The sequence below is a fragment of the Staurois parvus genome, unplaced genomic scaffold, assembly GCF_062004578.1.
Source record: "Staurois parvus isolate SC_StPar_1 unplaced genomic scaffold, SC_StPar_1.0 ptg000701l, whole genome shotgun sequence".
Taxonomy (NCBI): domain Eukaryota; kingdom Metazoa; phylum Chordata; class Amphibia; order Anura; family Ranidae; genus Staurois; species Staurois parvus.
The window spans coordinates 530,057-555,412 of record NW_028318497.1 but is presented as its reverse complement, the minus strand read 5'-3'; the positions used below and the strand labels follow the sequence as shown (position 1 = coordinate 555,412).

The window sequence follows — 25,356 nt, the reverse complement described above, 5'->3', positions numbered from 1 at the left end:
ATTAGGGCACTGTGTAAGAATCTTCCAATGTTTTTCCAGTATATGTTTTACTTTCCCCCATTGTGCTCCAAACTGGGTTATCATCCTGACCGGTTGTACAGCTTGTTTCCCTTTTTCTTCCCTTTTTGGAGACAGTAACAATTTTCGATCAGTTTGATATGCCCGTTTTCTAGCCCTTCTGATTCGGGAGTGGGAATATCCTCATTCCCTAAATCTTTTATAGAGGTCTTGTGCCTCTAATCTAAAGTCATTAATGTTGGAACAGTTTCTTCGACACCTTAGAAACTGTCCAACTGGAATCCCAGTAATTAATGAGCATGGGTGATAACTTCTGGCCTCAAGTAACGTATTAGCTGCAGTTAGTTTTTTGAACGTTTTGGTGAGCAACCTGTCAACCTCAAGTCTAAGGTCAAGGAAGAAAATACGCCATTTGTCAAAGGTATATGTAAGTCTGATATTCAAGGAGTTATAATTCAACTCCTCCAAGAAAAGTTTTAGTTCCTCCAGTGATCCCCTCCAGACGAGGAACACATCATCAATGTACCTCAACCAGATCTGACATGTGTGAGAAACATTGGTGACCTGTAGACAAACTGCTCCTCCCAAAAACCCAAATGCAAACAGGCATAAGCTGGGGCCCATGGTGCTCTCATACTAGTGCCCCTAACCTGTTGGTAAAATGTATTGTTAAATTGAAAACAATTGTGTTGCAAAGCAAAGTCTAGTAGCTCACTTATAAACTCATTTTGCCCTCCCATTTTGGGATATAATTTGTCAAGGAAATATGAAGCCGATCTTAGTCCACATTCATGTGGAATAGATGTATATAGTGATTCAACATCCACTCCAACCAAAATGGAATTTTTATCTATTTTCAAATTCTCAATTTTAGCTAATACATCTTTAGTATCTCTTACATAGGAAGATAAATTTGGAACCATATCCTTGAGAAACAGGACAATATACTTTCCCAAGGGGACTCTGTATTGCGGAGACTATAGGCCTTCCTGGAGGATTTATCAAATCCTTATGTATTTTTGGGATGATATAAAAGGAAGGATAATTAAACTCCTCAATCCTGAGATACTCAAACTCCTTTTTAGTAAGAAGGCCAGCCTCTTTGCCCAATACCAATATAGAGTTTAGCTTTTTGACCAAGATGGGAAAGGGGTTAACAGTTAGTTTACGGTATGTAGTTAAGTCGCCTAATTGGCGTTTTACTTATTTTACATAGTTCCGTTCATTTAAAATGACTACATTACCACCCTGATCACTTCTTTTAATTATAATATTTTTAGCCTCTTTTAATTCTCAAAGTGCTCTTCTCTCTTTTTTAGTGAGGTTGTCAGTTATTGGCATTTTCCATTCAAGATTTTTAAGATCGGTTGCTACTAAATCCAGAAATGCTGCTATCCTCATATTTGAGCGTATTTTGGGCATTTTTGTTGATCTACTATTTAAATCAGTTCTTAAAACCATGTCATGGTGGCCATCTTCTTCTGAATCATCTTCATTATATTCATCGCCTTCTTCCATGAGAGATATCAGCATTTCCAGTAATTTATTGTCCTCCATGGATGTACCTGAGCTCAAATCTCTTAATGTTTCAGAATTATTATGTACTAATCTCAAAAATACCTTTCTCAAGAACAAATTGATATCGATATTGATATATAATTGAAGACCTCAAAATCGTCCATGGGCGTCACTGGTGAAAAGGACATGCCTTTATTAAGCAGTGTAATATGTTCATCTCTAAGTGGAAAATCTGCCAAATTGATTACTTTCTTATCTTGAGGATTATTATCAACTACCTCTTTTGACTCCTTGTCCTGTCTTTGTCCTCCTGTTTGTTTTTTAAGGATTCTGCTGTTCTCTTTTTGGTCCCTTTTCCTATTTGAGATTGATCGACAAAGGGAAAATCCCCATTTTGTTGATCTAAAAAAGATACCAATTTACCTAAACTCTCCGAGTCACTTTCACTAGAAATTGTTTCTCCCATTGATCTAGAATGTGAACAAAAAAATCTTCGCTTAGATCAACTTCTACCTCTTTTTATGGTGAGATCAAATATCTCACCTGTTTCCCAATCTTTAAGAACCCGTCTAAATTAATTTGTTTTGTAGTTCTAAGATTTTTTTTTAACTCTTTCCATTTCCTTCCTTAGTTGTTCATTTTGTTTTTCAAAACAATCCTGATTCTTAAAAGGATCTAGTCCCGCTACACTTTTTTTTATAGCTAAATCCAATTCCTCCAATTGCAATTTTTCTTCTTCAACAATAAGTTTCATACCGTTAACTCCTTGTTCAATGCACAGGCCTTTATCTAAGCATCTCCCACTTAGGAATCATGGAGGGGTCTGAAATTCACATTGTAGGTGCATTCCCACTCTGAGAGACAGAATTTTTTTTAAAAATTCAGGAAATCACATTGTATGATTTTTAAAGAATTTATTTGTATTGCACTGCTGAACATAAGTATTTGAACACCTGAGAAAATCAGTGTTAATATTTGGTACAGAAGCCTTTGTTTGCAATTACAGAGGTCAAACGTTTCCTGTAGTTCTTGACCAGGTTTGCACACACTGCAACAAGGATTTTGGCCCACTCCTCCACACAGATCTCCTCTAGATCTGTCAGGTTTCGGGGCTGTCGCTGAGCAACACAGAGCTTCAGCTCCCTCCAAAGATGTTCTATTGGATTTAGGTCTGAAGACTGGCTAGGCCACTCTAGAACCTTGATATGCTTCTTACGGAGCCACTCCTTGGTTATCCTGGCAGTGTGCTTTGGGTCGTTGTGATGTTGGAAGACCCAGCCATGACCCATCTTCAATGCTCTGACTGAGGGAAGGAGGTTGTTGCTCAAAATCTCACAATAAATGGCCCCATTCATCCTCTCCTTAATACAGTGCAGTCATCCTGTCCCCTTCGCAGAAAAGCACCCCCAAAGCATGATGTTACCACCCCCATGCTTCACAGTAGGGATGGTGTTCTTGGGATGCAACTCATCCTTCTTTTTCCTCCAAACATGATGAGTGAAGTTTAGACCAAAAAGTTCTACTTTGGTCTCATCTGACCACATGACTTTCTCCCATGCCTCCTCTGGATCATCCAGATGGTCATTGGCAAACTTCAGACGGGCCTGGACTTGTGATGACTTGAGCAGGGGAACCTTCTGTGCAATGCATGATTTGAAACCATGACGGCGTAGTGTTCTACCGACAGTGACCTTTGAAACTGTGGTCCCAGCTCTCTTCATGTCATTGACCAGCTCCTCCCTTGTAGTTCTGGACTGATTCCTCACCTTTCTTATCATCAGTGATACCCCACGAGGTGAGATCTTGCATGGAGCCCAAGTCCGAGGGAGACTGACAGTCGTCTTTAGCCTCTTCCATTTTCTAACAATTGCTCCAACAGTTGATCTATTTTCACCAAGCTGCTTGGCAATTGCCCCGTAGCCCTTTCCAGCCTTGTGGAGGTCCACAATTTTGTCTCTGGTGTCTTTTGACAGCTCTTTGGTCTTGCCCATGGTAGTAGTTGGCATCTGATTGACTGTGGGGTGGACAGGTGTCTTTAAAGAGCTCAGACAGGTGCTAATAAGTTAGATTAATGAGTGGAGTAGAGGTGAAATTATTAAAGGCACAGTAACAGGTCTTTGAGAGCCAGAATTCTTGCTGTTTCTTAGGTGTTCAAATACTTATGTTCAGCAGTCGAAGACAAATAAATTCTTTAAAAATCATACAATGTGATTTCCTGATTTTGTTTTTAAATTCTGTCTCTCAGAGTGGGAATGCCCCTACAATGTGAATTTCAGACCCCTACATGATTTCTAAGTGGGAGAACTTGCAGAATCGCAGGGTGTTCAAATACTTCTGTTCCTCACCGTAAATGTTCTGCTGGAACTACTTTACTCCTAAGTCCACGTGGAATAATATTCTGTTTGATGTAAGCTTCCAAGAAGCAAACATCCCATTTCCGATTAAGATGTTTAATAACTAGTTTTTTATGTTCTTTAAAGCTAGTCCTAATCTCAACTTTAGTTGTTGTTTTTGAGTTCTCGGACACGAAGGCTCTATGCATTTCTAGTTCAATTTCTTCACCGGGCGTAAACGCCATGGAGAAACCTTCTCTCCGTGTACACCAGGTATCATAAATAATATACTCAAACCTGAGGTGATGGGTAACTTAATAAATTGTCAAGCCTCTATAAGAATAGGTCCACAAGAACCAGGAGGCTGCACATTTGTGGGCGGCCGGCACCAAGCGGTTAAATCTAAGGTGCTTTTAGGAATGTCTGGGGCTTTTAAAAACAAAAGGGAATTTATTGCGACTTATACTTTTTAACATTGCACTGTTTATCTCCTCCTCAATTCCCTGCCTGTCTCCAGCACCACCCCCGGGAACTACCAGGGAAGGTAGAGACCTTGCAGTGTAAATGTAGCGCCAGTCCCGACAAGAGAAAAAAACTTTATTCCTTCAGGTTATCCTTGCACATGGAAGCACTTGGGTGCTTAGTACAAATGCATGCTGAGCAGCCAAATCAACCTCCAGTGTCCAATCCATTAAAGGATAAGTTCGCCTTTGAAAAAAATAATACTAAATGCACAAAACAGTGTTGTGGTAGTTAATTGAGAACTACAATCTGACATCTGCAAAGGATTTTGATACTTGCAGTTGGGGAGCCCCCACACAGCCACGCTTTTTTCAAAGCTTTTGGGTGGGGAGATGAGGGCTGTAGAGGGAGATATTTGCAGAGGTGTGGGATGGGGGAGAGTGGTGCAAAATTCAGAGCTGTGGAAGGGCGGAAGTGAGCTGTAGACAGCCTGTGAAAGAGAGAGCTGAACTCCGTACACTGGGCAAAGCACACCCTTAAACCCTGCACTCTGTATGTAGCACACTCCTCAACCCTGCACTCTGTACACAGCACACCCCTAAACCCTGCATTCTGTGTTCAGCACACCCCTGTATAGGGCACCCCTGGTTCAGGGCTGGGCTCCTGCCACTTATCGAGCAGCTATTTTCTTTCAGTGCTCAGAAGCTGCTCAGCTGTCGGTTAATTACCAGCCACTCATCTCCACAGTGACTCACCTGGATACCATTACTTGCCTCATTAGTCCTTCCCACAGCCAGCCCTTTTTACTATTTTAGCAGCTTAGCTCACATCCTCATTTCTGACCATAAGAAACTCATATTCTTGTCTGAGGCTAAACGCTCATCTCCTAGGACTTGTGGGCCCTTTTTCTGTCAAGGTTCAATTACATCAGTCTCATTCTTACCCGGTACAAAGAATATAAGGGCAGATGCATTATCATTTTCCTCCTCTTCCAACATGGAGTCTGTTCCTACACTTGTGATACTTTGGACTGCATTTTGGCCACTATTCGCACTATTATCACTTCATCTTTGGGTAAGAGAATTCTGGCTTCTCAGATCCATTCTCCTCCTGAAAAACCTCATGACCACCGCTTTGTCGCTGAGAATTTCCGCACCTATCATTCTCCCAAAGCAGCTGGGCACCTAGGGAAAAAATCAACTCATATGGTCTATGTCTCAACAGTGCTGGTGACCTAGTCTCCGTACTGATGTAATTGCCTTTGTAGTTGCTTGTCCAATGTATGCTCAGAAGAAAACACCCCAACACCTTCCAGTAGGCATTCTACAACTCATACCCCATGCAGAGAGGCCTTGGACCCACTTGTCTATTGATTTTATTATGGATTTACCCAACTCCCAGGGAGTTATTCCTATAGTAGTTGACCGGTTTTCAAAAATGTCACATTGCAATCCGCTAAAGAAGTTGCCTACAGTGCCTTGAAAAAGTATTCATACCCCTTGAAATTTTCCGCATTTTGTCATGTTACAACCAAAAACGTAAATGTATTTTATTGGGATTTTATGTGATAGACCAAAACAAAGTGGCACATACAGTGAAGGAAATAAGTATTTGATCCCCTGCTGATTTTGAATGTTTATCCACTCACAAAGAAATGATCAGTCTAAAAATTGAATGGTAGGTGTATTGTAACACTGAGAGACAGAATAGCAACAAAAAATTCAAAAGAAATGCATGTCTAACAAATTATGCACTGATTTGCAAGTTCATGAGGGAAATAAGTATTTGATCCCCTATCATTCAGCAGGATTTCTGGTTACCGGGTGTCTTTCATACAGGTAACAAGCTTAGATTAGAAGCAGTCTCTTAAAGGGAGTGCTGCTAATCTCATTTTGTTACCTGTATAAAAGACACCTGTCCACAGGAGCAATCAAACAATCAGATTCCAAACTTTCCACCATGGCAAAGACCAGAGAGCTGTCCAAGGATGTCAGGGACAAGATTGTAGACCTACACAAGGCTGGACTGGGCTACCAAACTATCACCCAGCAGCTTGGTGAGAAGGTGACAAAAACTGGTGCAATTATACGCAAATGGAAGAAAAACAAAACAACTGTCAGTCTCCCTAGGTCCGGTGCACCATGCAAGATCTCACCTCGTGGCATGTCAATCATTATGAGAACAGTGAGGAATCATCCCAGAACTACACATGAGGATCTTGTCAATGATCTCCAGGCAGCTGGGACCACAGGCACCAAGAAAACAATTGGTAACACACTATGCCAGCAAGGATTGCAATTCTGCAGTGCCCGCAAGGTCCCTCTGCTCAAGAAAGCACATGTCCAGGCCCATCTGAAGTTTGCCACTGAACATCTGAATGACGCAGAGGAGGACTGGTTCAAAGTGTATGTGGTCAAATGAGACCAAAATCGAGCTCTTTGGCATTAACTCAACTCGCCATGTTTGGAGGAGGAGGAATGTTGCCTATGACCCCAAGAACACCATCCCAACTATCAAATATGGTGGTGGAAAAATTCTGCTTTGGGGGTGTTTCTGCTAAGGGGACAGGACAACTGCACCGCATCAAAGGGACGATGGATGGGGCAATGTACTGTCAAATCTTGGGTGAGAACCTTCTTCCCTCAGCCAGGGCATTGAAAATGGGTCGTGGATGGGGGTTCCAGTATGACAATGACCCAAAACACATGGCCAAGGCAACAAAGGAGTGGCTCAAGAAGAAACACATTAAGGTTCTGGAGTGGCCTAGCCAGTCTCCAGACCTTAATCCGATTGAAAATCTGTAGAGGGAGCTGAAAGTTTGAGTTGCCAAATGTCAGCCACCAAACCTTTACTTGGAGAGGATCTGCCAAGAGGAGTGGGCCAAAATCACTCCTGAGATGTGTGCAAACCTGGTGGCCAACTACAGGAAACATTTGACCTCTGTGATTGCCAACAAGGGAATTGCCACCAAGTACTAAGTCATGTTTTGTGAAGGGGATCAAATATTTATTTCCCTCATGAACATGCAAATCAGTGCATAATTTGTTAGACATGCATTTCTTATGAATTTTTTGTTGCTATTCTGTCTCTCAGTGTTACAAAACACCTACACCTACCATTCGATTTTTAGACTGATCATTTCTTTGTGAGTGGGCCAACATTTAAAATCAGCAGGGGATCAAATACTTATTTCCTTCACTGTATTCACATTGTGATGTGAAAGGAAAATGATAAATGGTTTTCAAAATTTTTTACAAATAAATATCTGAAAAGTGTGCCATGCATTTGTATTCAGCCCCCTTTACTCTGATACCCCGAACTAAAATGTACTGGAACCAATTGTCTTCAGAAGTCCACCTGTGTGTTATTTAATCTCAATATAAATACAGCTGTTCTGTGAAGCCCTCAGAGGTTTGTTAAAGAACATTAGTGAATAAACAGCATCATGAAGGCCAAGGAACACACCAGACAGGTCAGGGATAAAGTTGTGGAGAAGTTTTTAAAGCCGGGTTAGGTTATAAAAAAAATCTCAAGTAAAGAACATCTCACGGAGCATTGTTCAATCAATCATCCGAAAATGGAAAGAGTATGGCACAACTGCAAACCTACCAAAACATGGCCGTTCACCTAAACTGACAGGCCAGACAAGGACAGCATTAATCAAAGAAGCACCCAAGAGGCCCATGGTACAGTACGTCTAAAGAACTGGCATCAATGTTCGCTTGGGAGGTCTTTCGGTTACATGGGTTACCTAAAGTTATCGTCTCAGACGGGGTAGCCAGTTTGTATCCAGGTTTTGGCGAGCCTTTTGTACATAGTTGGGAATTCAGCTTTCTGTCTCCTTGGCATATCACCTGCAGCCCAATGGGGCCGCAGAATGGGACAACCAAGCCTTTGAACAGTTCCTACATAGCTATATTTCAGACCACCATAACAACTGGTTGGAACTGTTACCTTGGGTGGAGTTTGCTCATAACAACGCCATCAATGCCGCCTCCCGATTATCTCCGTCCATGGTGAAGTATGGGTCCCAGCCATCCATGTTGCCTGATACAATTGTTCCACAGGGAATTCCTGCATTTAAGGAACATCTTCGGGAATTCTGTTCCACTTGGGTGCAGATTCAAGAATCCTTGCAATGCTCCAGAGAGAGATACAAACTACATGTTTACCGCCAACGCCTACCTGCGCCCTCATACCAAGTTGGGGAAAGTGTCTGGCTGTCTTCCTGTAACCTCCAAATTCATGTTCCCTCACTAAAACTGGTGCCTCTGGATATTGGGCCTTTCCGCATAATCTGTAGAGTTAACCCATTGGCATACGCATTAGATCTTCCTTCCAACATGTGTATTTCCAACGTATTCCATGTTTCCTTATTAAAACCTTTGGTGTGTAAAGGTTATAACACCTCGGTACCACGCCCTCGTCTGGTTCAGATTGGCAACCATGAGGAATATGAGGTACAATCTATCACTGACTTCTGTAGGTTTTGTGGTTGTATACAATATCTAATTCACTGGAGGGATTACGGTCCGGAGGAATGCTCTTTGGTCTCATCCTCGGACATTTCTCCTCAGGCCTGATGTCTTTAAGGGGGGGGTTACTGTCAAGACTGGGCTCCTGCTACTTAACGAGCAGCTCTTTTCTTTCAGTACTCAGAAGCTGATCAGCTGTCAGTTAATTACCAGCCACAATAAATCAATCAATGCACATTTTTTTTTAATTACCAGCCACTTGTCTCTACAGTGACTTACCTGGATACCATTACCTGCCTCATTAGTCCAGCCTACAGCCAACCCTTTTTGCTATTTTAGCAGCTTAGCTCATTTCCTTCTTGCCCTTGCATGGTCTATGATCTCCAGTGTGTTCCTACCTGTGTTCTGTGCACAACTTGGTTTGGCTGACTTCTCTTCTGATTTCTGTTCATGATTTTTAGTTACCAAAGGATGCAACATGAAATACCATCTCAGATTATTGTTTACATTTAGTAACCTTGGTAACCAATTGATACCACAAAAATGCCAGCTTGGGACATTGTTTATGTTCGCTTACCATGGTTACCAAATGATGCCCCAAGTAATACCATCTCAGGCCATTGTCTTTGATCTCCAGTATATTCCTGCCTGTGTTCCTGTGTACAAGTCGGTCTGGCTGACTTCCCTTCCAACTCCTTCTCCTGGTTTTTGCTCCTGGCTACGCTGACTTCTGGTTTCCTGACCCTGCTTGTCTGATTACCCGCTCTGCCATCCAAACCCTGGTTTCTGTTTTTGACTACGTTCCTGAACTGTGTTATTTTTGCTATTTCATTAAAGGTGTGATTTTAACTGCACCTTCTGTCTCTGCCTGGTTTATGGTTCCTGACACCCTGAAACTGCACTCTGCACATAGCGCACTCCTGAACTCTGCACTCAGGATTGAGTTTGACACCCCTGCCCTAGAAAATAAAATAGTGGTAGTTCCAATTTTTTATATGAGGTTGCACAGAGTAAATAAAATACCCAACATGTCAAACCTTAAATTTGTGTGCACCTGTGAAACGGTGACAAACTTCAGTACCCTATATTTTCTAAAGGCAACGCTTTCAAGCTCCCTATAGGTCATCAATTCAGCGTTACAGAGGTCTGGTGCTAGAAATATTGCTCTTATTCCAGCATACGCTGTAATATGCAACATGTGTATCACAATTGCATTTTCATGCATAGATGCCCGATGTGTGCATTTGTGCTTGGCGGTGGGAGGCTCAATAAATTTTTTTGGGTGTAACTTTTTTAGGTTTGGCTATATCCAACTTTATTTGCCAGCGGCCACACATGTTATCACAGTGCAAATTCATTACAATATGTTTATGAACTAACTACATGAAGAACAGTCTATTTAAAAATGATTATTATTTCTTGGTCCTGGAGCGACAGATGTATATGTGCCTGGGTATATTAGGAACAGTGTACAGTTACACAAAATGTATGAGTATAGCACTTGTATTAGTGATGAATAACTCAATAAAGTTATAGATGGAATGTAAGGCCCTGCATAGTATGTTTTAGGCATTTTGAAAATGGTACTTTATGGTGAAAAAAAGAATAGTTTTGACAATTTACTTATTATTTGTTTCACATATATTGTATTCATTATATATACTCTTTCACGTATGAGGTGTTTAAAGACGGAGATCTTATAATACTTTGCTACTTTATATGCAATGAGAAGTAGGTAGGCAGCCATAACTGATTTACCTTCTGAAAATATAAATTGCTAAGCAGTTACTTTTAAAATGTAAAAGTCACCCATCCCAAATACAGTTAGGTCCATATATATTTGAACAAAGGCACACTTTTGTTTTTTTTCAGGTATTTACTCAAACATATTCAAGCTATAGTTATATAATGGATATGGGCTGAACATGCACACTCTCAGGTGTAATTTGAGGGTATGTACACCATGGTATGTAGCCACCCCCCTTTTTCAAGGGACCAAAAGTAATTGGACAATTGAATCAAAAGCTGTTTCATGGCCAAATGTGGGCTACTCCTTTGTTATTTCTTCATCAATTAAGCAGGTGAAAGGTCTAGAGTTGATTCTAAGTGTGGTATTTGCATTTGGAATCTATTGCTGTGAACCTACATCATGTGTTCAAAGGAGCTGTCCATGCAAGTGAAACAGGCCATTATAAGGCTTCAAAAATGAAACAAATCCATCAGAGAGATAGCAGCAACATTAGCAGTGGCCAAATCAACAGTTTGGTACATTCTGAGGAAAGAAGAACGCACTCGTGAGCTCAGCAACATAAAAAAGCATGGATGTCCATAGAAGACAACAGTGGTGGATGATCGCAGAATCCTTTCTATAGTAAAGAAAAAACCCATTCACAACATCCAGACAAGTGAAGAGCACTCTCCAGGAGGTGGGCATATCATTGTCAAAGTCTACAATCAAGAGAAGACTTCAAGAGAGCAAATACAGAGGGTTCACCACAAGGTGCAAACCATTCATAAGCCTGAAGAATAGAAAAGCCAGATTAGACTTTGCCAAAAAAACATCTAAAACATCCAGACCAGTTCTGGAAAAGCATTCTTTGGACGGATGAACCTAAGATTAATCTGTACCAGAATGACAGGAAGAAAAAAGTGTGGAGAAGGCTTGGAACAGCTAATGATCCAAAGCACACAAAGTCATCTGTAAAACATGGTGGAGGCAGTGTGATGGCACGGGCTTCCAGTGGCACTGGATCATTGGTGTTTACGGATGATGTGACAGAAGACAGAAGCAGCCAGATGAATTCTGCATTGTTTAAAGATATACTGTCAGGCCATATTCAGCCAAATGCAGCAAAGATGATTGGATGGCGCTTCACAGTACATATGGAAAATGATCCAAACACACTGCAAAATCAGCCCAGGAGCTTTTGAAGGAAAAGAAGTGAAATATTCTGCAATGGCCCAGACAATCACCTGATCTCATCCCAATTGAGCATGCATTTCACTTGCTGAAGAGCCTGGAAAAGCATCAAAAAGGAGGAAACCCAATCTTTGGTAATGTCCATGGGCTCCAGACTTCAGACAGTCATTGCCAGTAAAGGATTCTTAACAAAATATTAAAAATGAACATTTTATTTATGATTATATTCATTTGTCCAATTACTTTAGGTCCCTTGAAAAAGGGGGAGGGGTGGCTACTGTTAAGAGCAGTAATTCCTAAATCCTTCCTCCAATTTGGATGTACATAGCTTCAAATCAAACCTGAGAGTGTGCACTTTCAGCCCATATCCATTATATAACTATAGCTTGAATATGTTTTGGTAAATACCTGAAAAAAAACCCTAAAACTGTGCCTATGTCCAAATATATTTGGACCTAATTGTAAAAATGGTTTGTTCTAACTTGAATTTGTTGTATGATTGTCCTGGATCAGCCAGTCAGAAATTCCTGAAGCTGGAGACAGCCAGCCAACTAACATTTTCAGAAGGAGGTCAGTAAACAGCAGCCTCCACGTTTCTCTTATTACATATCTTTTTATCACTTTACAATTTATTACAGGGAAACTTAAGAACAGTTTTTGATAAACTGTATTCATTTGTTTTAGAATGTGTATGACTTAGTTTATAAACTAATTCTTCATATCATGATGTTTTTTTAATTAAATAAGCATTTAATACAATATGCTTCAATAACCATATGTTCAGACCATGCTAGGCAACATGTTTCTTTCGGACTTTTTTTGTTCAGATAAATTTAAAATAATGTTTTTGGCTATTTAATATGTATTACTTCATTATTGTTTCTGGACAGTAGATGAATTTATGGACTCCTTTTACAAGACTAATCCTTAACCGTTTCGCAGCCAGAGCAATTTTTGTTTTTTTGCACTTAAGTTTAGAAAAATAATTTTAGGATTGAAGATTACATAAAACTCCCAAAAGAATATAGATTTTCTGAAAGCAGACACCTGGAGAATAAAACTGAAGCAATTAAAATTTTTATGTCACACAGTATTACTGCAAAGATCTAGGAAAATAAACATTTCGGTAACATATACACTAAAGTTAAATTTAGCGCGCACAAGCGCAATGAATTACCCAATTTTTGGTAAAATCTATAAGACGAGGTTGCACCAAGTAAATAGATACCAAACATGTTAAACCTTAAATTTGCGTGCACCTGTGAAATGGCGACAAACGTCAGTACCCTATATTTTCCACAAGCAACACTTTAAAAGCCTCCTATAGGTCATCAGTTTAGCATTTGGCAGGTTAAAAATTCTGTACATACTCCATTTCTGGTGTTATTCTGGTTGCTTTAAAAACCCCTGGCGGAAGTCTGCACATGGACAATAAGGGTTACAGTTGTACACCCTACAGTGGATTTTATAAATCCAGATCTAGACACTCTGTAACATGGATACACTGTGGATCTATATATTAGGTACTCTTCATCCAGATGGTCTTAAGTCCCTTTATTTAAACTTTTGGAAATTTTTAAAGCTCTTATGTCCTTTTTATAGTTGAGTATACTTTATCACAGTTGACCATTAACACTGAGTGATTACATGAAAATGAGTAAGGTATGAGATATATTTCATATGCATCATTTTGTATACAATTAAGGTTTGTGTCTAGTTTTTTCTAGATTATATAGGAGAAACTGCCAAAATGCATAATATTTGCAATCCCATATTTTCAGTATGTAATGGATACAGTTTTAAATTAAGCCCACTGCTTTTTATTGATTCTGGCAGTGCAATACTTAATATTTTACTGGTTTTAAAGAACCGGGGATGTCCTCAACAGGACTTAAGTGGCTCTGACCTTTGTATTGTGACATGCCTAATGAAGAAGTGACATGCCACTTCAAGCTGCACTGCAGCTTGTTTAATGCAAAAACAATTGGGTGGTGAGGGTAGTGCAGGAAGGCCTAGACAGCTGATGGTAATAGGGGATTCTATAATCAGAAGGACTGATAGAATTATTTTGTCACCAGAATCGCCTCCAACGAATGGTTTGCGGTCTCCCTGGTGCCAGGGTTCGGCATGTGGTGGATCGGGTTGATAAACTACTGGTTTTGTATATAAATAATTGATGGTGCCACTGGATGCGTATATATGCAGAAGGGGGGAGAAAAAAAGAGCAGCTATCTAATCCTTGGAAACCAAGGTGATATATAAAGATGAATAATTAATTAAAACAGCGCTCCTAACCAAACTATCTCATACATGTGCAAACCCTCTTTATAATCAAAATTGTATCTACATCATTATTGGTGCAAAAATACTCAATAGACAAATTATGAGATTGTTGCAATGGTGGATGGAAAGATCTAACATCATTATAATATTTAGGTTTGCACAGAGTACAGATTTAATTTTTTTCCAATTATTGATGGTCATTACACACATTTTGTACAGCAGAGTATTTTTGCACCAATAATGATGTAGATACAATTTTGATTATAAAGAGGGTTTGCACATGTATGAGATAGTTTGGTGAGGAGTTCTGTTCTAATTAATTATTCACCTTGATAAATTACTGGGAGGGGCTGGGCATGACCCAGCTGTCTTGGTCCATCTTAGAACCAATGACAGAATACATGGAAAGTGGAGGATCCTTAAGAATCAATTTAAAGAACTAGGCTGCAAGTTGAAGGGAAGGACTTGCATGTTTCCCATTGAAATTTAAGCAAACTCTTGTACCCTCCTTGTGCATATCCATGTAATTGAGATGACTGCCACATTATCTCAGTGTGAAAACACTTTTACACATGCTGGATTGTTTTTGGAATGGATCATCTTGTCCTATACAACAATGCATACATTATTAAAACGGAATTCTCTTCTTGCTCGGCCCTCTTCTTTAAGCCTCCTAAAACTTAGTTTTTTTTTAGATATATTTTTTTTAAGTGCCATCTTCTGGCAGGTCCAGTGGTGTCATGGGCCCTTCTTCATGTAAGCACCACTCAGCACAGGAGTACTGTTAGCACAGGTTGTTTGACCAAACACCCTGAAGTGCATCCATGACAGTCCAGGCTCACAGGAAGTGGGTTGAATGATCCTTGTCTTTACTGAAACCAGAAAAGACCAATGGTACAAAATAAGAGTCAACGGGGATAGCAATGAAGCAGGATGAGCAATGAGGATGATCACATTTTTTAAAATGGGGGCTGGGTGTGTAATAATAATTAGAAAAAAAAAAATCAGTTTTAAGCTGTACAGTATATCAGTGCTTTAAATACATCACTGATGCGCTACAAGTATTAACATCAAGAGTAATGGCCTTAATGGCTGCACAAAAGCAAAAAAGGTTGTTAGTTTGAAACCTTGCACCCTTGAAACACAAGTCAGCAAGTTCCCATATTTCAGTCATGACAGGCTCCGTTTAAACCTAAGAGAGACATAAAATAGGCATGGAGCAGAGATGCAGAGAACTCTAGCAGGGAGATTTTACTTATGTAGATCCATATAGATATAAAAATAAGGTAGGTACTGCTAGTCTAATATTCAACTTAATAAAGCAAAATTCAGTTCTGGCAGGACTTAGAAGAATTTTTGTCTAAAAATTTAGTTTTTAAGAGCTTTGATTTTCATTTCATTTGATTTTCTAATTATAAGTGGGACCAAAGTGACCAATCAGCCAATTTTCAGTGATATGAAAATTTGAAGGAATAGGATGGAAAATTTTCTCAAACACATTTCTAACAGTGAATGTGATTTTTATTTGGGAAAGTCCATTCACTCCAAAATCACATTAAAAGAAATTGGTTTCGAAAGACATGTCATTGAATGTACTGATGATAATTTTTGTACAAATGTTTGTATTGAACGCTCTTTAGCCATTAGGCAGCAATAAACTGGCAGTTTTTTCCTATGCCTTTTATAACTGCACAGTATACAGATCTACATCTTTTACAATTGTACATCAAACGGCGATGCTGCTTATAATCAGTGTTAGTTTTGAGTTTAAAGTCAATGGCACTGGCTGCTACAGTGAAATATCACTCACCTTCCACTGCCAATTGAGGGAAAAGCAATTGACTTAATTTTCTTCTCATCTGCTAAAGCCAGGCAGTTCTTCACTGTCTTTTCCAGCAGCTCTTCACACTTGTCAGAGCCCCAGCTTGGACTGTTGCAGTGGATTACAAACTTTGCAGGCAGCCCATGGCCTGAACTCACAGCAGCTAATCAAAAACAGAACACACACAGATAAGTTTTTCACCCTTATAAATTCTGTTTAACATTCTACAGTATTTCATCACAGACCGTTGTTTAGATAGATGAAGAGTATGTCTCACATCATTTTAAGGGCTGTCATACACAGACAGGTCTCTTATTAAAAATGAGAGACTTGTCAATTTAGCTGCATCACTTGGACCCCTTGTGACTTTTTGCCCTAATTGGTTGGCAAGCTAATGTGGTAGAATTAAATACATTTTATTAAGAAAGTACTGCAGATCTGCAGGTGTTTCCCCACAATTGATCTATAAGGCAGAGACTTTTCCAAGTGCTGCACAGCTGATTACCAACGATCCTTTACACCATTATTAAATACTGTTCTATGTATAGGTTGAGTATGCAAAAACATCTGTTTTTTTAAATGATTCATGCATCAACTTACTGAAGCTTTTTAAACAAAAATAATTAAAAAATGGTATTACACAACTTCGTTGGTCTAATCATAAATTCTTTACTTGGAGGGACAGGCCTGGCACCCTGTTGGCACGCAAGCTGACTCCTAGACATTCCCAGACGGCCCTCCCCAAGCTCAGACTGGACAACGGTTCGTTATCCCAGGATCCGGGTAAGATCCTCCACAAATTCCAGTCTTTTTACTCTCAGCTTTATAGTTCGCCCACGGGGGGTTGTTCTTCTTCCTCTCTGGAGGCTTTTTTGGAGTCTCTCATTTCCCCCCCTCCGGGAGGCACATAGGGAGCTAATGGAACAACCTATCTCCTGTGAAGAAGTTGGGAATGCGGTGAAATCCCTGGCCTCTCATAAGGCCCCGGGACCGGATGGTCTTCCCAATACTTACTATAAAGCTTTCCTGGACATTCTGATACCCCATATGGCCCTGTACTTTAATTATTTGCGGGAGGGGGGAGTGGTTCTCCCAGAGGAAAATAAAGCATTCATTAGTGTCATTCCCAAGCCTTTCAAGGATGCCGCTGTGGTCTCCAATTACCGGCCTATTTCTTTAATTAATTGTGATTTAAAGATTCTTACTAAAATTCTGGCCTTACGGCTCCATAACTTCTTGGCTTTATACATTCATGATGACCAATCTGGATTCATAAGTGGTCGACAAACATCGGACCAAATTAGGCGGACTATAGCTTTGCTGTCAGCTGTGCAGTCCAATTGGGATGGATCGTCGCAAAGGGAAATTTTATTACTGTCACTGGATATTCAGAAGGCATTCGACAGTCTGTCCTGGGACTATTTGTTTAGAACGTTGGACAGGTTTGGCCCTTATTTTACGACGCTGTTGCGGGCCCTCTATTCTACCCTGTCAGCTCAAGTTTCCATTCGTGGACATAAATCAGTCCCTTTTTCGATAGAGCGAGGAACTAGACAGGGATGTCCTCTTTCTCCGTTGCTCTTTGCGTTGGCGATGGAACCTCTTGCGATTGCTATTCCTCTATAGCGGGTGTTATCTGTGGTCAAAGGGTTCATAAATGCGCCCTATTTGCCGACGATGTTCTTATGTACTTATCTGATTCCCGAATGTCTCTACCTGGTTTCTTCCATCTGTTTCATCGGTTTTCTGAGGTCTCCGGTCTTACGCTCAACTAATCTAAAACTGTTGCTTTAAATATCTCGTTACCCGATTCAGAGGTTCGCTACTGCCGGGAAAACTTTGATTTTCAGTGGGCCCCTGGTTCTCTCCTCTATCTGGGGATTCTTCTTACAAAACCTTTCTCGGAGCTGTACCAGGCCAACTATCTCCCGCTTTTCAAACGACTTAAAAATGACTTACTAGCCTGGCAGGATCTTTCACTTTCCTGGTTCGGTAGAATTAATTCTAATAAAATGACCTTCCTACCTAGATTATTATACTATTTCAGGACGTTACCAATTCTGATTCCCAAACGAGAACTAGTCTTACTACAGGCTGCAGTCTCCAGATTTGTATGGAGGGGAAAGCGCCCTAGGCTGAACAAATCTACCTTATTTTCTTTGAAGAGGCATGGTGGTTTGGGACTCCCTAATCTTTTCACATACTTTCAGGCGGCCCAAATAGCACAACTATCTTGTACTACGTCCAGGGGATATGTCCCCCAATGGGTTGGGATTGAGGCTCTTTCGTGCCGTCCATATGCTATTGGTACTCTCATGTGGCTTCCCAATAGATTGCGCCCTCCTATTTTGTGTCCTACTCTATCCTATTCATTGTCAGTGTGGGATAGATGGCGAGCTCGTAAACCTTTCTTCTCTCCGCATACCCCGTTGGCTCCGGTGTTTGGTAATCCTGAGTTTGCCCCGGGTTTGTCTTTTGCGAGGTTCCAATGGTGGATTAATAAGGGGTTGCTACGTATTGGTGATTATTTGGATGGGGTTCGCCCACGGTCTCTTCATTATTTTGTGAATTTTTGTGGGATGCCTCGTGGAGAGATATTTCGTTACCGTCAAATTCGCTCTTTTATTGATAGCAAACTTAGACTTCTCACAGAACCTTGTGCGCTTACTTCCCTCGAGGTCTCCTGTGGGGCAAGTGGGATGATGCGAGGTCGCTTGTCCATTGTTTATGCTTTGTTGGTTGATCCCCTAACTAAATTATCTTACATGATTCTATGGGAACGGGATTTAAATAGTTCGTTGGATTTGGATACCTGGCGGACTGCGGCCCATGCCCTATCGAAGATTTCGATTAACACTGATCTTGTTGAGTCTAATTACAAAACGCTACTTCATTGGTATTTGGTTCCTGCTCGCCTAGCCATAATGTATCCTTCCGTTTCATCTGGCTGTTTCCGACGCTGTGGTCAAGAGGGCACCATGTTCCACGTCTGGTGGAAATGTCCAGTCGTGAGTAGGTTCTGGATCCGCATATTTAATTTTCTTTACTCAGTGACAGGAATTAATATCCGTAGATCGCCGGAAGTGGCCTTGTTTAATATACTACCCTCTGATGTTCCCAAAAAATCGATTAAATTAATTTTATATATCATTTTGGCGGCTCGCATTACCATAGCTAGGAGTTGGAAGCAATCCTTGATCCCACTGGATAGGGTGAAACAAAAACTCAACTGGATAATGGTTAATGATAAACTGACGAGCATCGTCTCTGATGATGTGTCCAGATTTGAGAGGACTTGGGATCCTTGGATTACTTATATTACTGTATCGTGAGCTGGCAGCTGACCCCCCCCTCTTATATTTTTTTTTTTTCTCTTTTTTCTTTTTCTTTCAATTAAGAGTACTCTCCTTTTCGTCTCTCTTCCTCTCTTTTTCTACTATTTGTTGAAACACCTTTTTTTCTCTCTGTTATTTTTGGTCCATTTTGACTTAATTTTTGTTTATTGATCTATGAAACCTGTATGTTTTGATGGCAACGACATTTTGTATGTGAATTGTGATGCTATTGTCTGCTAATTTTTTTTATTTATCTACCAGTGTTATGCTTATGATTCTGAATCTTGTTCCACCTTGTGGGTGGGCCCTTTCTTTTTCTCTTTTATTGTTTGCCATCTTGTTTTACGTTTTACTATGTTTGTTTCTCAATAAAAATATTTAAATATAAAAAATGGTATTACAAACATATATACATGATTTTCCATTTCCGGGGTGCGCCCCGACCTACCTGCGCCACCATTGGTAGGTACAGCTGTCGATCACCGGGTCCTGGCCGGAGATTCCTCACCAGCACCCAGCGATCACCGATGAACAGTGAAAGGGGAGAGCTCTGTGTGTGAACAACACAGATCTCTCCCCTGTCAGCACCAGCATGCAGCTTTGTATAACTCTGTATAGCAGAGCAATACAAAGCAGCATGTTTCCCTAGTAAAACACATATGGCAAACACAGTAAAAGACACAGAGCCCAGTTAACCCTTTGATCGCCCCAGATGTTAACGCCTTCCTGCCCAGTGTCATTAGTATAGTGTCAGTGCTTTTTATTACAGTTGTGTCCAAAATTATTCAACCCCCAATGCTGTAAAGGGGTTTAGGGACTATAGTGTACATTTGGAATTGTATTCAGAATCAAATCCTACAAGGACGTTGTAACTACCCAAATGCAACTAAAATTACATCAATTGTTTATGTAATACAGTAGTAAATGGTTCTTATGTGGTTTCTTCATTGCCACAATTATTCAACCCCTTAAAGACTACCACTCTGAAGAACAGAGGTTCATACAGGTGCTTTCCATCAGGTATTGAAAACACCTGTGGATGTCACCGAGCAGCAATCAAGCATAATAAGCACCAATTAGGCAGCTTTAAAATGACTGTGATACTCAGCTCCTTCTAGACATTTACTGGTGTGGTTACAAACATGGTGAAGGCAAGAGAATGGTCCAGGAAGACAAGAGAAGAGGTGATTTCTCTTCACAGGAAGGGCAATGGCTATAAGAAGATTGCAAAGATGTTAAACATACCAAGAGACACCTTAGGAAGCATCATTCGCAAATTCAAGGCAAAGGGCACTGTTGAAACGCTACCTGGTCGTGGCAGAAAGAAGATGCTGACTTCGACTGCTGTGCGCTACCTGAAGCGTAGAGTGGAGAGAAGTCCCCGTGTGACTGCTGAGGAACTGAGAAAAGATTTGTCAGATGTGGGTACAGAAGTTTCAGCCCAGACAATAAGACGCACACTGCGTAATGAAGGCCTCCGTGCCAGAACTCCCAGGCGTACCCCCTTGCTGTCTCCAAAGAATAAGAAGAGTCGACTGCAGTATGCCAAAAGCCATGTGGACAAACCACAAAAGTTGTGGGATAGTGTTCTGTGGACTGATGAAACAAAATTAGAACTGTTTGGGCCCATGGATCAACGCTATGTTTGGAGGAGGAAGAACAAGGCCTATGATGAAAAGAACACCTTGCCTACTGTGAAGCATGGTGGAGGGTCAATCATGCTTTGGGGCTGTTTTGCTTCTGCAGGTACAGGGAAGCTTCAGCGTGTGCAAGGTACCATGAATTCTCTTCAGTACCAGGAGATATTGGATGGAAACGTGATGCAGTCCGTCACACACCTGAGGCTTGGGAGACGTTGGACCTTTCAACAGGACAATGATCCCAAGCATACCTCCAAGTCCACTAGAGCATGGTTGCAGAGGAAAGGCTGGAACATTTTGGAGTGGCCATCGCAGTCACCAGACTTAAATCCGATTGAGAACCTCTGGTGGGACTTAAAGAAAGCAGTTGCAGTGCGCAAGCCTAAGAATGTGACTGAACTGGAGGCCTTTGCCCATGAAGAATGGGCGAAGATACCCGTAGATCGCTGCAAGACACTTGTGTCAAGCTATGCTTCACGTTTAAAAGCTGTTATAACTGTAAAAGGATGCTGTACTAAGTACTAAGATTGAATGTCACTTGGGGGTTGAATAAAACTGATAATGCTGTGAGCACAGAAAAGACATTTGTGGTTATTTCATTATAACTGTTATGTTATATTTGTCTGACCTACAAGTGCCTCTTTAATGTAAATGTAAGCAAGATGACTGAATGATCAAAAGCAATGTCAAACTGGCCAAAACACTCAATTTCAGTGGGGGTTGAATAATTTTGGACACAACTGTAGCACTGATCACTGTATTGGTGTCACTGGGGATGTCAGTGGCAGTTAGTCAGTTCCCCCCCAATGTCAGAATGACAGAAATTCCAGTATATATACCGTTACTTGTAGACGCTATAACTTTCACGTAAATCAATTAATTTACACGTATGGGGATTTGTTTTAGCAAAGACATGCATCAGAATACATTTTACCCTAAATTTATGATGGAATTTGATTTTTAAAATTTTTTTATTGGACATGTTTAATAGAAAAATGTCAAAAATATTGTCTTTTTTTTAAATTGTTGATTTTGTTTTGTTTATTGTGCAAAAAATAAAAAACCCAGAGGCGATCAAATACCACTGAAAGAAAGCTCTATTTGTAGGAAAAAAAAGGGCATAAATTTCCTTTGGCTGCAATGTTGCATGACTAGACACACTAGACACTACCAAGTTGAAACTCAAAAATGTATAACTAGTGGATTAAATTAATAAATGTAATTAGTTATACATATATGACCACAATGATTATGGTACCAAGGACTGCTGTACTGAAAAAGGAGGTGAGCGCACAATAGAGCATTATTCATTCTGCAGCCATCCATGTGTTGGAATAAATCCATTTGTTTGTTTTTATAATATTTCATGAAAGGAGGACTTTTCTTTATTATATGTTTCTGGACACATGCTGATGGGATATATTGCTTATGGATTGAGGGAATTTATTGTTTTTGGTCATTAATATATTTCATTTAATTTAGGAGGATGATTTAAATAATTTTTTGACACAACTGTATGGTATAAAATTTTATGGATTCACATAATTCTTTAGTATAATAATTAATTAGCACGGGAGCGCAGCACTATTGTTTGATTATATATGTAAACAAAATGAGTAGTGAGACATTCTTTGCCAGCTTTTTGTTAACAAGTGAGGGACATGGCGAGTGCTTAGGCTGTTTTCAACAACATGTTAAAAAGGAATGGAACAGGGAAGGGGGAAAATATATCCATCCACCAACAACAACAGACTTCATTGGCACAATATGAGATAATAGTTAAAATGTAATCATTTTATTCCAAATATCCTTAAAATATCAATAACACTTCTAAAAAATCTGGGCCCCTCCCTAGTATAAAAACATATACAATACTCACTACTAGATTGGTAATCTCAAAAAACCTAAAGTACAATATGTATTCTACACAAATATGTGGCACATGATGTACAGGTCGAGTTCTCCATATCCAGATGTCAAGCAGGAGATGTATATATCAGTAGTGAAAATGACACCAATGATTTATATGTGCTTCTGAATTTTCCCACTGCCACCAATGCAAGAAATGTCCCTACATTGGTGGTCCATTGGAGGAAGAATCTCCTTTTACATTGGTGGTCAGTGGGAATAATAAATGTCACACTGACTCCAATAGACTATAAGGGAGATTCTTTTTCCACTGACCCCTAATGTAAGGAAGGTTATATATATCAACCATATGGCTTTGTTTTTATTGGGAACAACATATTTTCTATGTTATTGTCATTAGGGTAGTGTAATGATTGCCTGTTTGCTGCTCCATATAGCAACAATTGGTAGCCTTATAGTGTATTACAATTGTTGATGTTTTCTTGAAAACAGGTCTTTCTTCATTATATTAAGCTCTGGTTCTGACATGTGTTCAGCAGTGCACTTCCAAACATTTGTATATAGTAGTTTAGATGTGCGGAGCATTAGGTATTATACAAAGACCCCTTATCATTGTACCAAATCTCCATTCTTAAAAACCTGGGTCTTTCTGACTAAGTTTTCAGTACACAGGTCGGAATGAGGCCTAAATATTATTTTACATTTCTATTTAAAACATATCTATTCTGCATTCAAAGCTCCCAAATAGTACATTGCTTGAAGACTTAAAGATTTAAATGTTTAACATTTCTCAGCAAACATGACAATAAAAAGTAACCTAAGTGTTGATATTCAGAGTTTGCTGTTCGATGTCAAGATTCATCTGCAAGTTTAAAGTTAAACAGTCCAAGACACTGCTGTGCATTAATATTGCAATATGTGCAAGTAATTGAAAGCCAGTGTTCTTCAAATCAACATCTTTCAAAAGGTGACCGAAAACCTGCTTTTATTTGGTATGAATACACTCCTTCTCGGCCCGTTATTGCTTTTCTTTTTTTGCACAGACATAAAAGAGCTATCATTAAGGACCAAGATTGAAGTGTTTGCAGGAAAACTAGGGTCACCTATAAATTTCATGGAGTACGGGGAGTACCAAGAACAATTGTGTAGTTGGGCGTTGTTCCCTAACATATTGAAGAAGTTGAGCTCTGGACATTTCCAATTTGTTCTAATTTATGTTCCACTGTTTCATTTGGCATATGGAGAATGCATCATAAATTCAGGAGAAATCTAATAAAACAACCTGACATTCCTGTAATCAGATGGGGAATTATATGCAAAATGTGGCCAATATGGCAGCTTAAATGTTTCACCTTCACACAACGACTTTTATTCTTGAGTTAGAATCGAACCATGATGTGAGTCTGTTAAGTTTTGTCGTTCTTAAAAATAGAAACTGTGTACGTTTAGTGAACTTTGCAGGTTAATGGTAAGAGTCCTGCATTTTACAAATAAGCTAGTATCACAGTTGGTAAAGGAATTCTGGTTCAAAGTGCACAGCAGTTCACAGCTTAATGCTGATGTTATGAAACACCTGATAGATGATACAGTGAAAGCAAAAAATATTTTGATGACTAGGAGAAAGCATTTCACTGTAATTTATATAAATAATAAAGTACAAAAATTCAAGCAGCTAATACAATCAATGTAATTGGTCCTAATAGGCTAAAGATAAACTCCACCAAAAAATATATATTTTGGATGGAGTAGAATGGGGGTAAATTTGGTGCTGGGGCTTTACTGTGTTGTATTAATCTTCCTCCAACCTACAATTTCTCTGGAAATCCTGGCTTTTCACTTAAATCATTACTTTATACTTCTAAGTAGGCTACCTACTGTTAATTTCTAGAATCCATTAAAAGGTACATATGTCTAATGTTTTTGTGTGATAAATTTCATCAGAGCCATAAGGTGGGAAAGATTGCTGCCAGGGTCCCACACATCAGTGAACACCAGCTGGGGGAACCAGACAGACAATGTCCATCTATATACAGTCAGGTCCATAAATATTGGGACATCGACACAATTCTAAAATTTTTGGCTCTATACACCACCACAATGGATTTGAAATGAAACGAACAAGATGTACTTTAACTGCAGACTGTCAGCTTTAATTTGAGGGTATTTACATCCAAATCAGGTAAACGGTGTAGGAATTACAACAGTTTGCATATGTGCCATCCACTTCTTAAGGGACCAAAAGTAATGGGACAGAATAATAATCATAAATCAAACTTTCACTTTTTAATACTTGGTTGCAAATCCTTTGCAGTCAATTACAGCCTGAAGTCTGGAACACATAGACATCACCAGACGCTGGGTTTCATCCCTGGTGATGATCTGCCAGGCCTCTACTGCAACTGTCTTCAGTTCCTGCTTGTTCTTGGGGCATTTTCCCTTCAGTTTTGTCTTCAGCAAGTGAAATGCATGCTCAATCGGATTCAGGTCAGGCGATTGACTTAGCCATTGCATAACATTCCACTTCTTCCCCTTAAAAAACTCTTTGGTTGCTTTTGCAGTATGCTTTGGGTCATTGTCCATCTGCACTGTGAAGCGGAGTCCAATAAGTTCTGAAGCATTTGGCTGAATATGAGCAGATAACATTGCCCAAAACACTTCAGAATTCATCCTGCTGATTTTGT

General features: G+C 39.9%; 1 protein-coding gene across 3 annotated transcripts in view; it reads right to left on the bottom strand.

The window, feature by feature from the left end:
• MACROH2A1 (macroH2A.1 histone) overlaps positions 1 to 25,356 on the bottom strand; it is a 146,756-nt gene that overhangs the window by 34,631 nt on the left and 86,769 nt on the right. For 2 of the 3 annotated variants that reach the window (XM_089653133.1, XM_089653134.1), the window contains exon 8: positions 15,820 to 15,994. In XM_089653133.1, the coding sequence (XP_089509259.1) occupies positions 15,820 to 15,994 (175 nt within the window). Of the gene's footprint in view, positions 1 to 12,787; positions 15,202 to 15,819; positions 15,995 to 25,356 lie in introns of those variants that run through there. The other variant, XM_089653135.1, reaches the window with a different exon arrangement.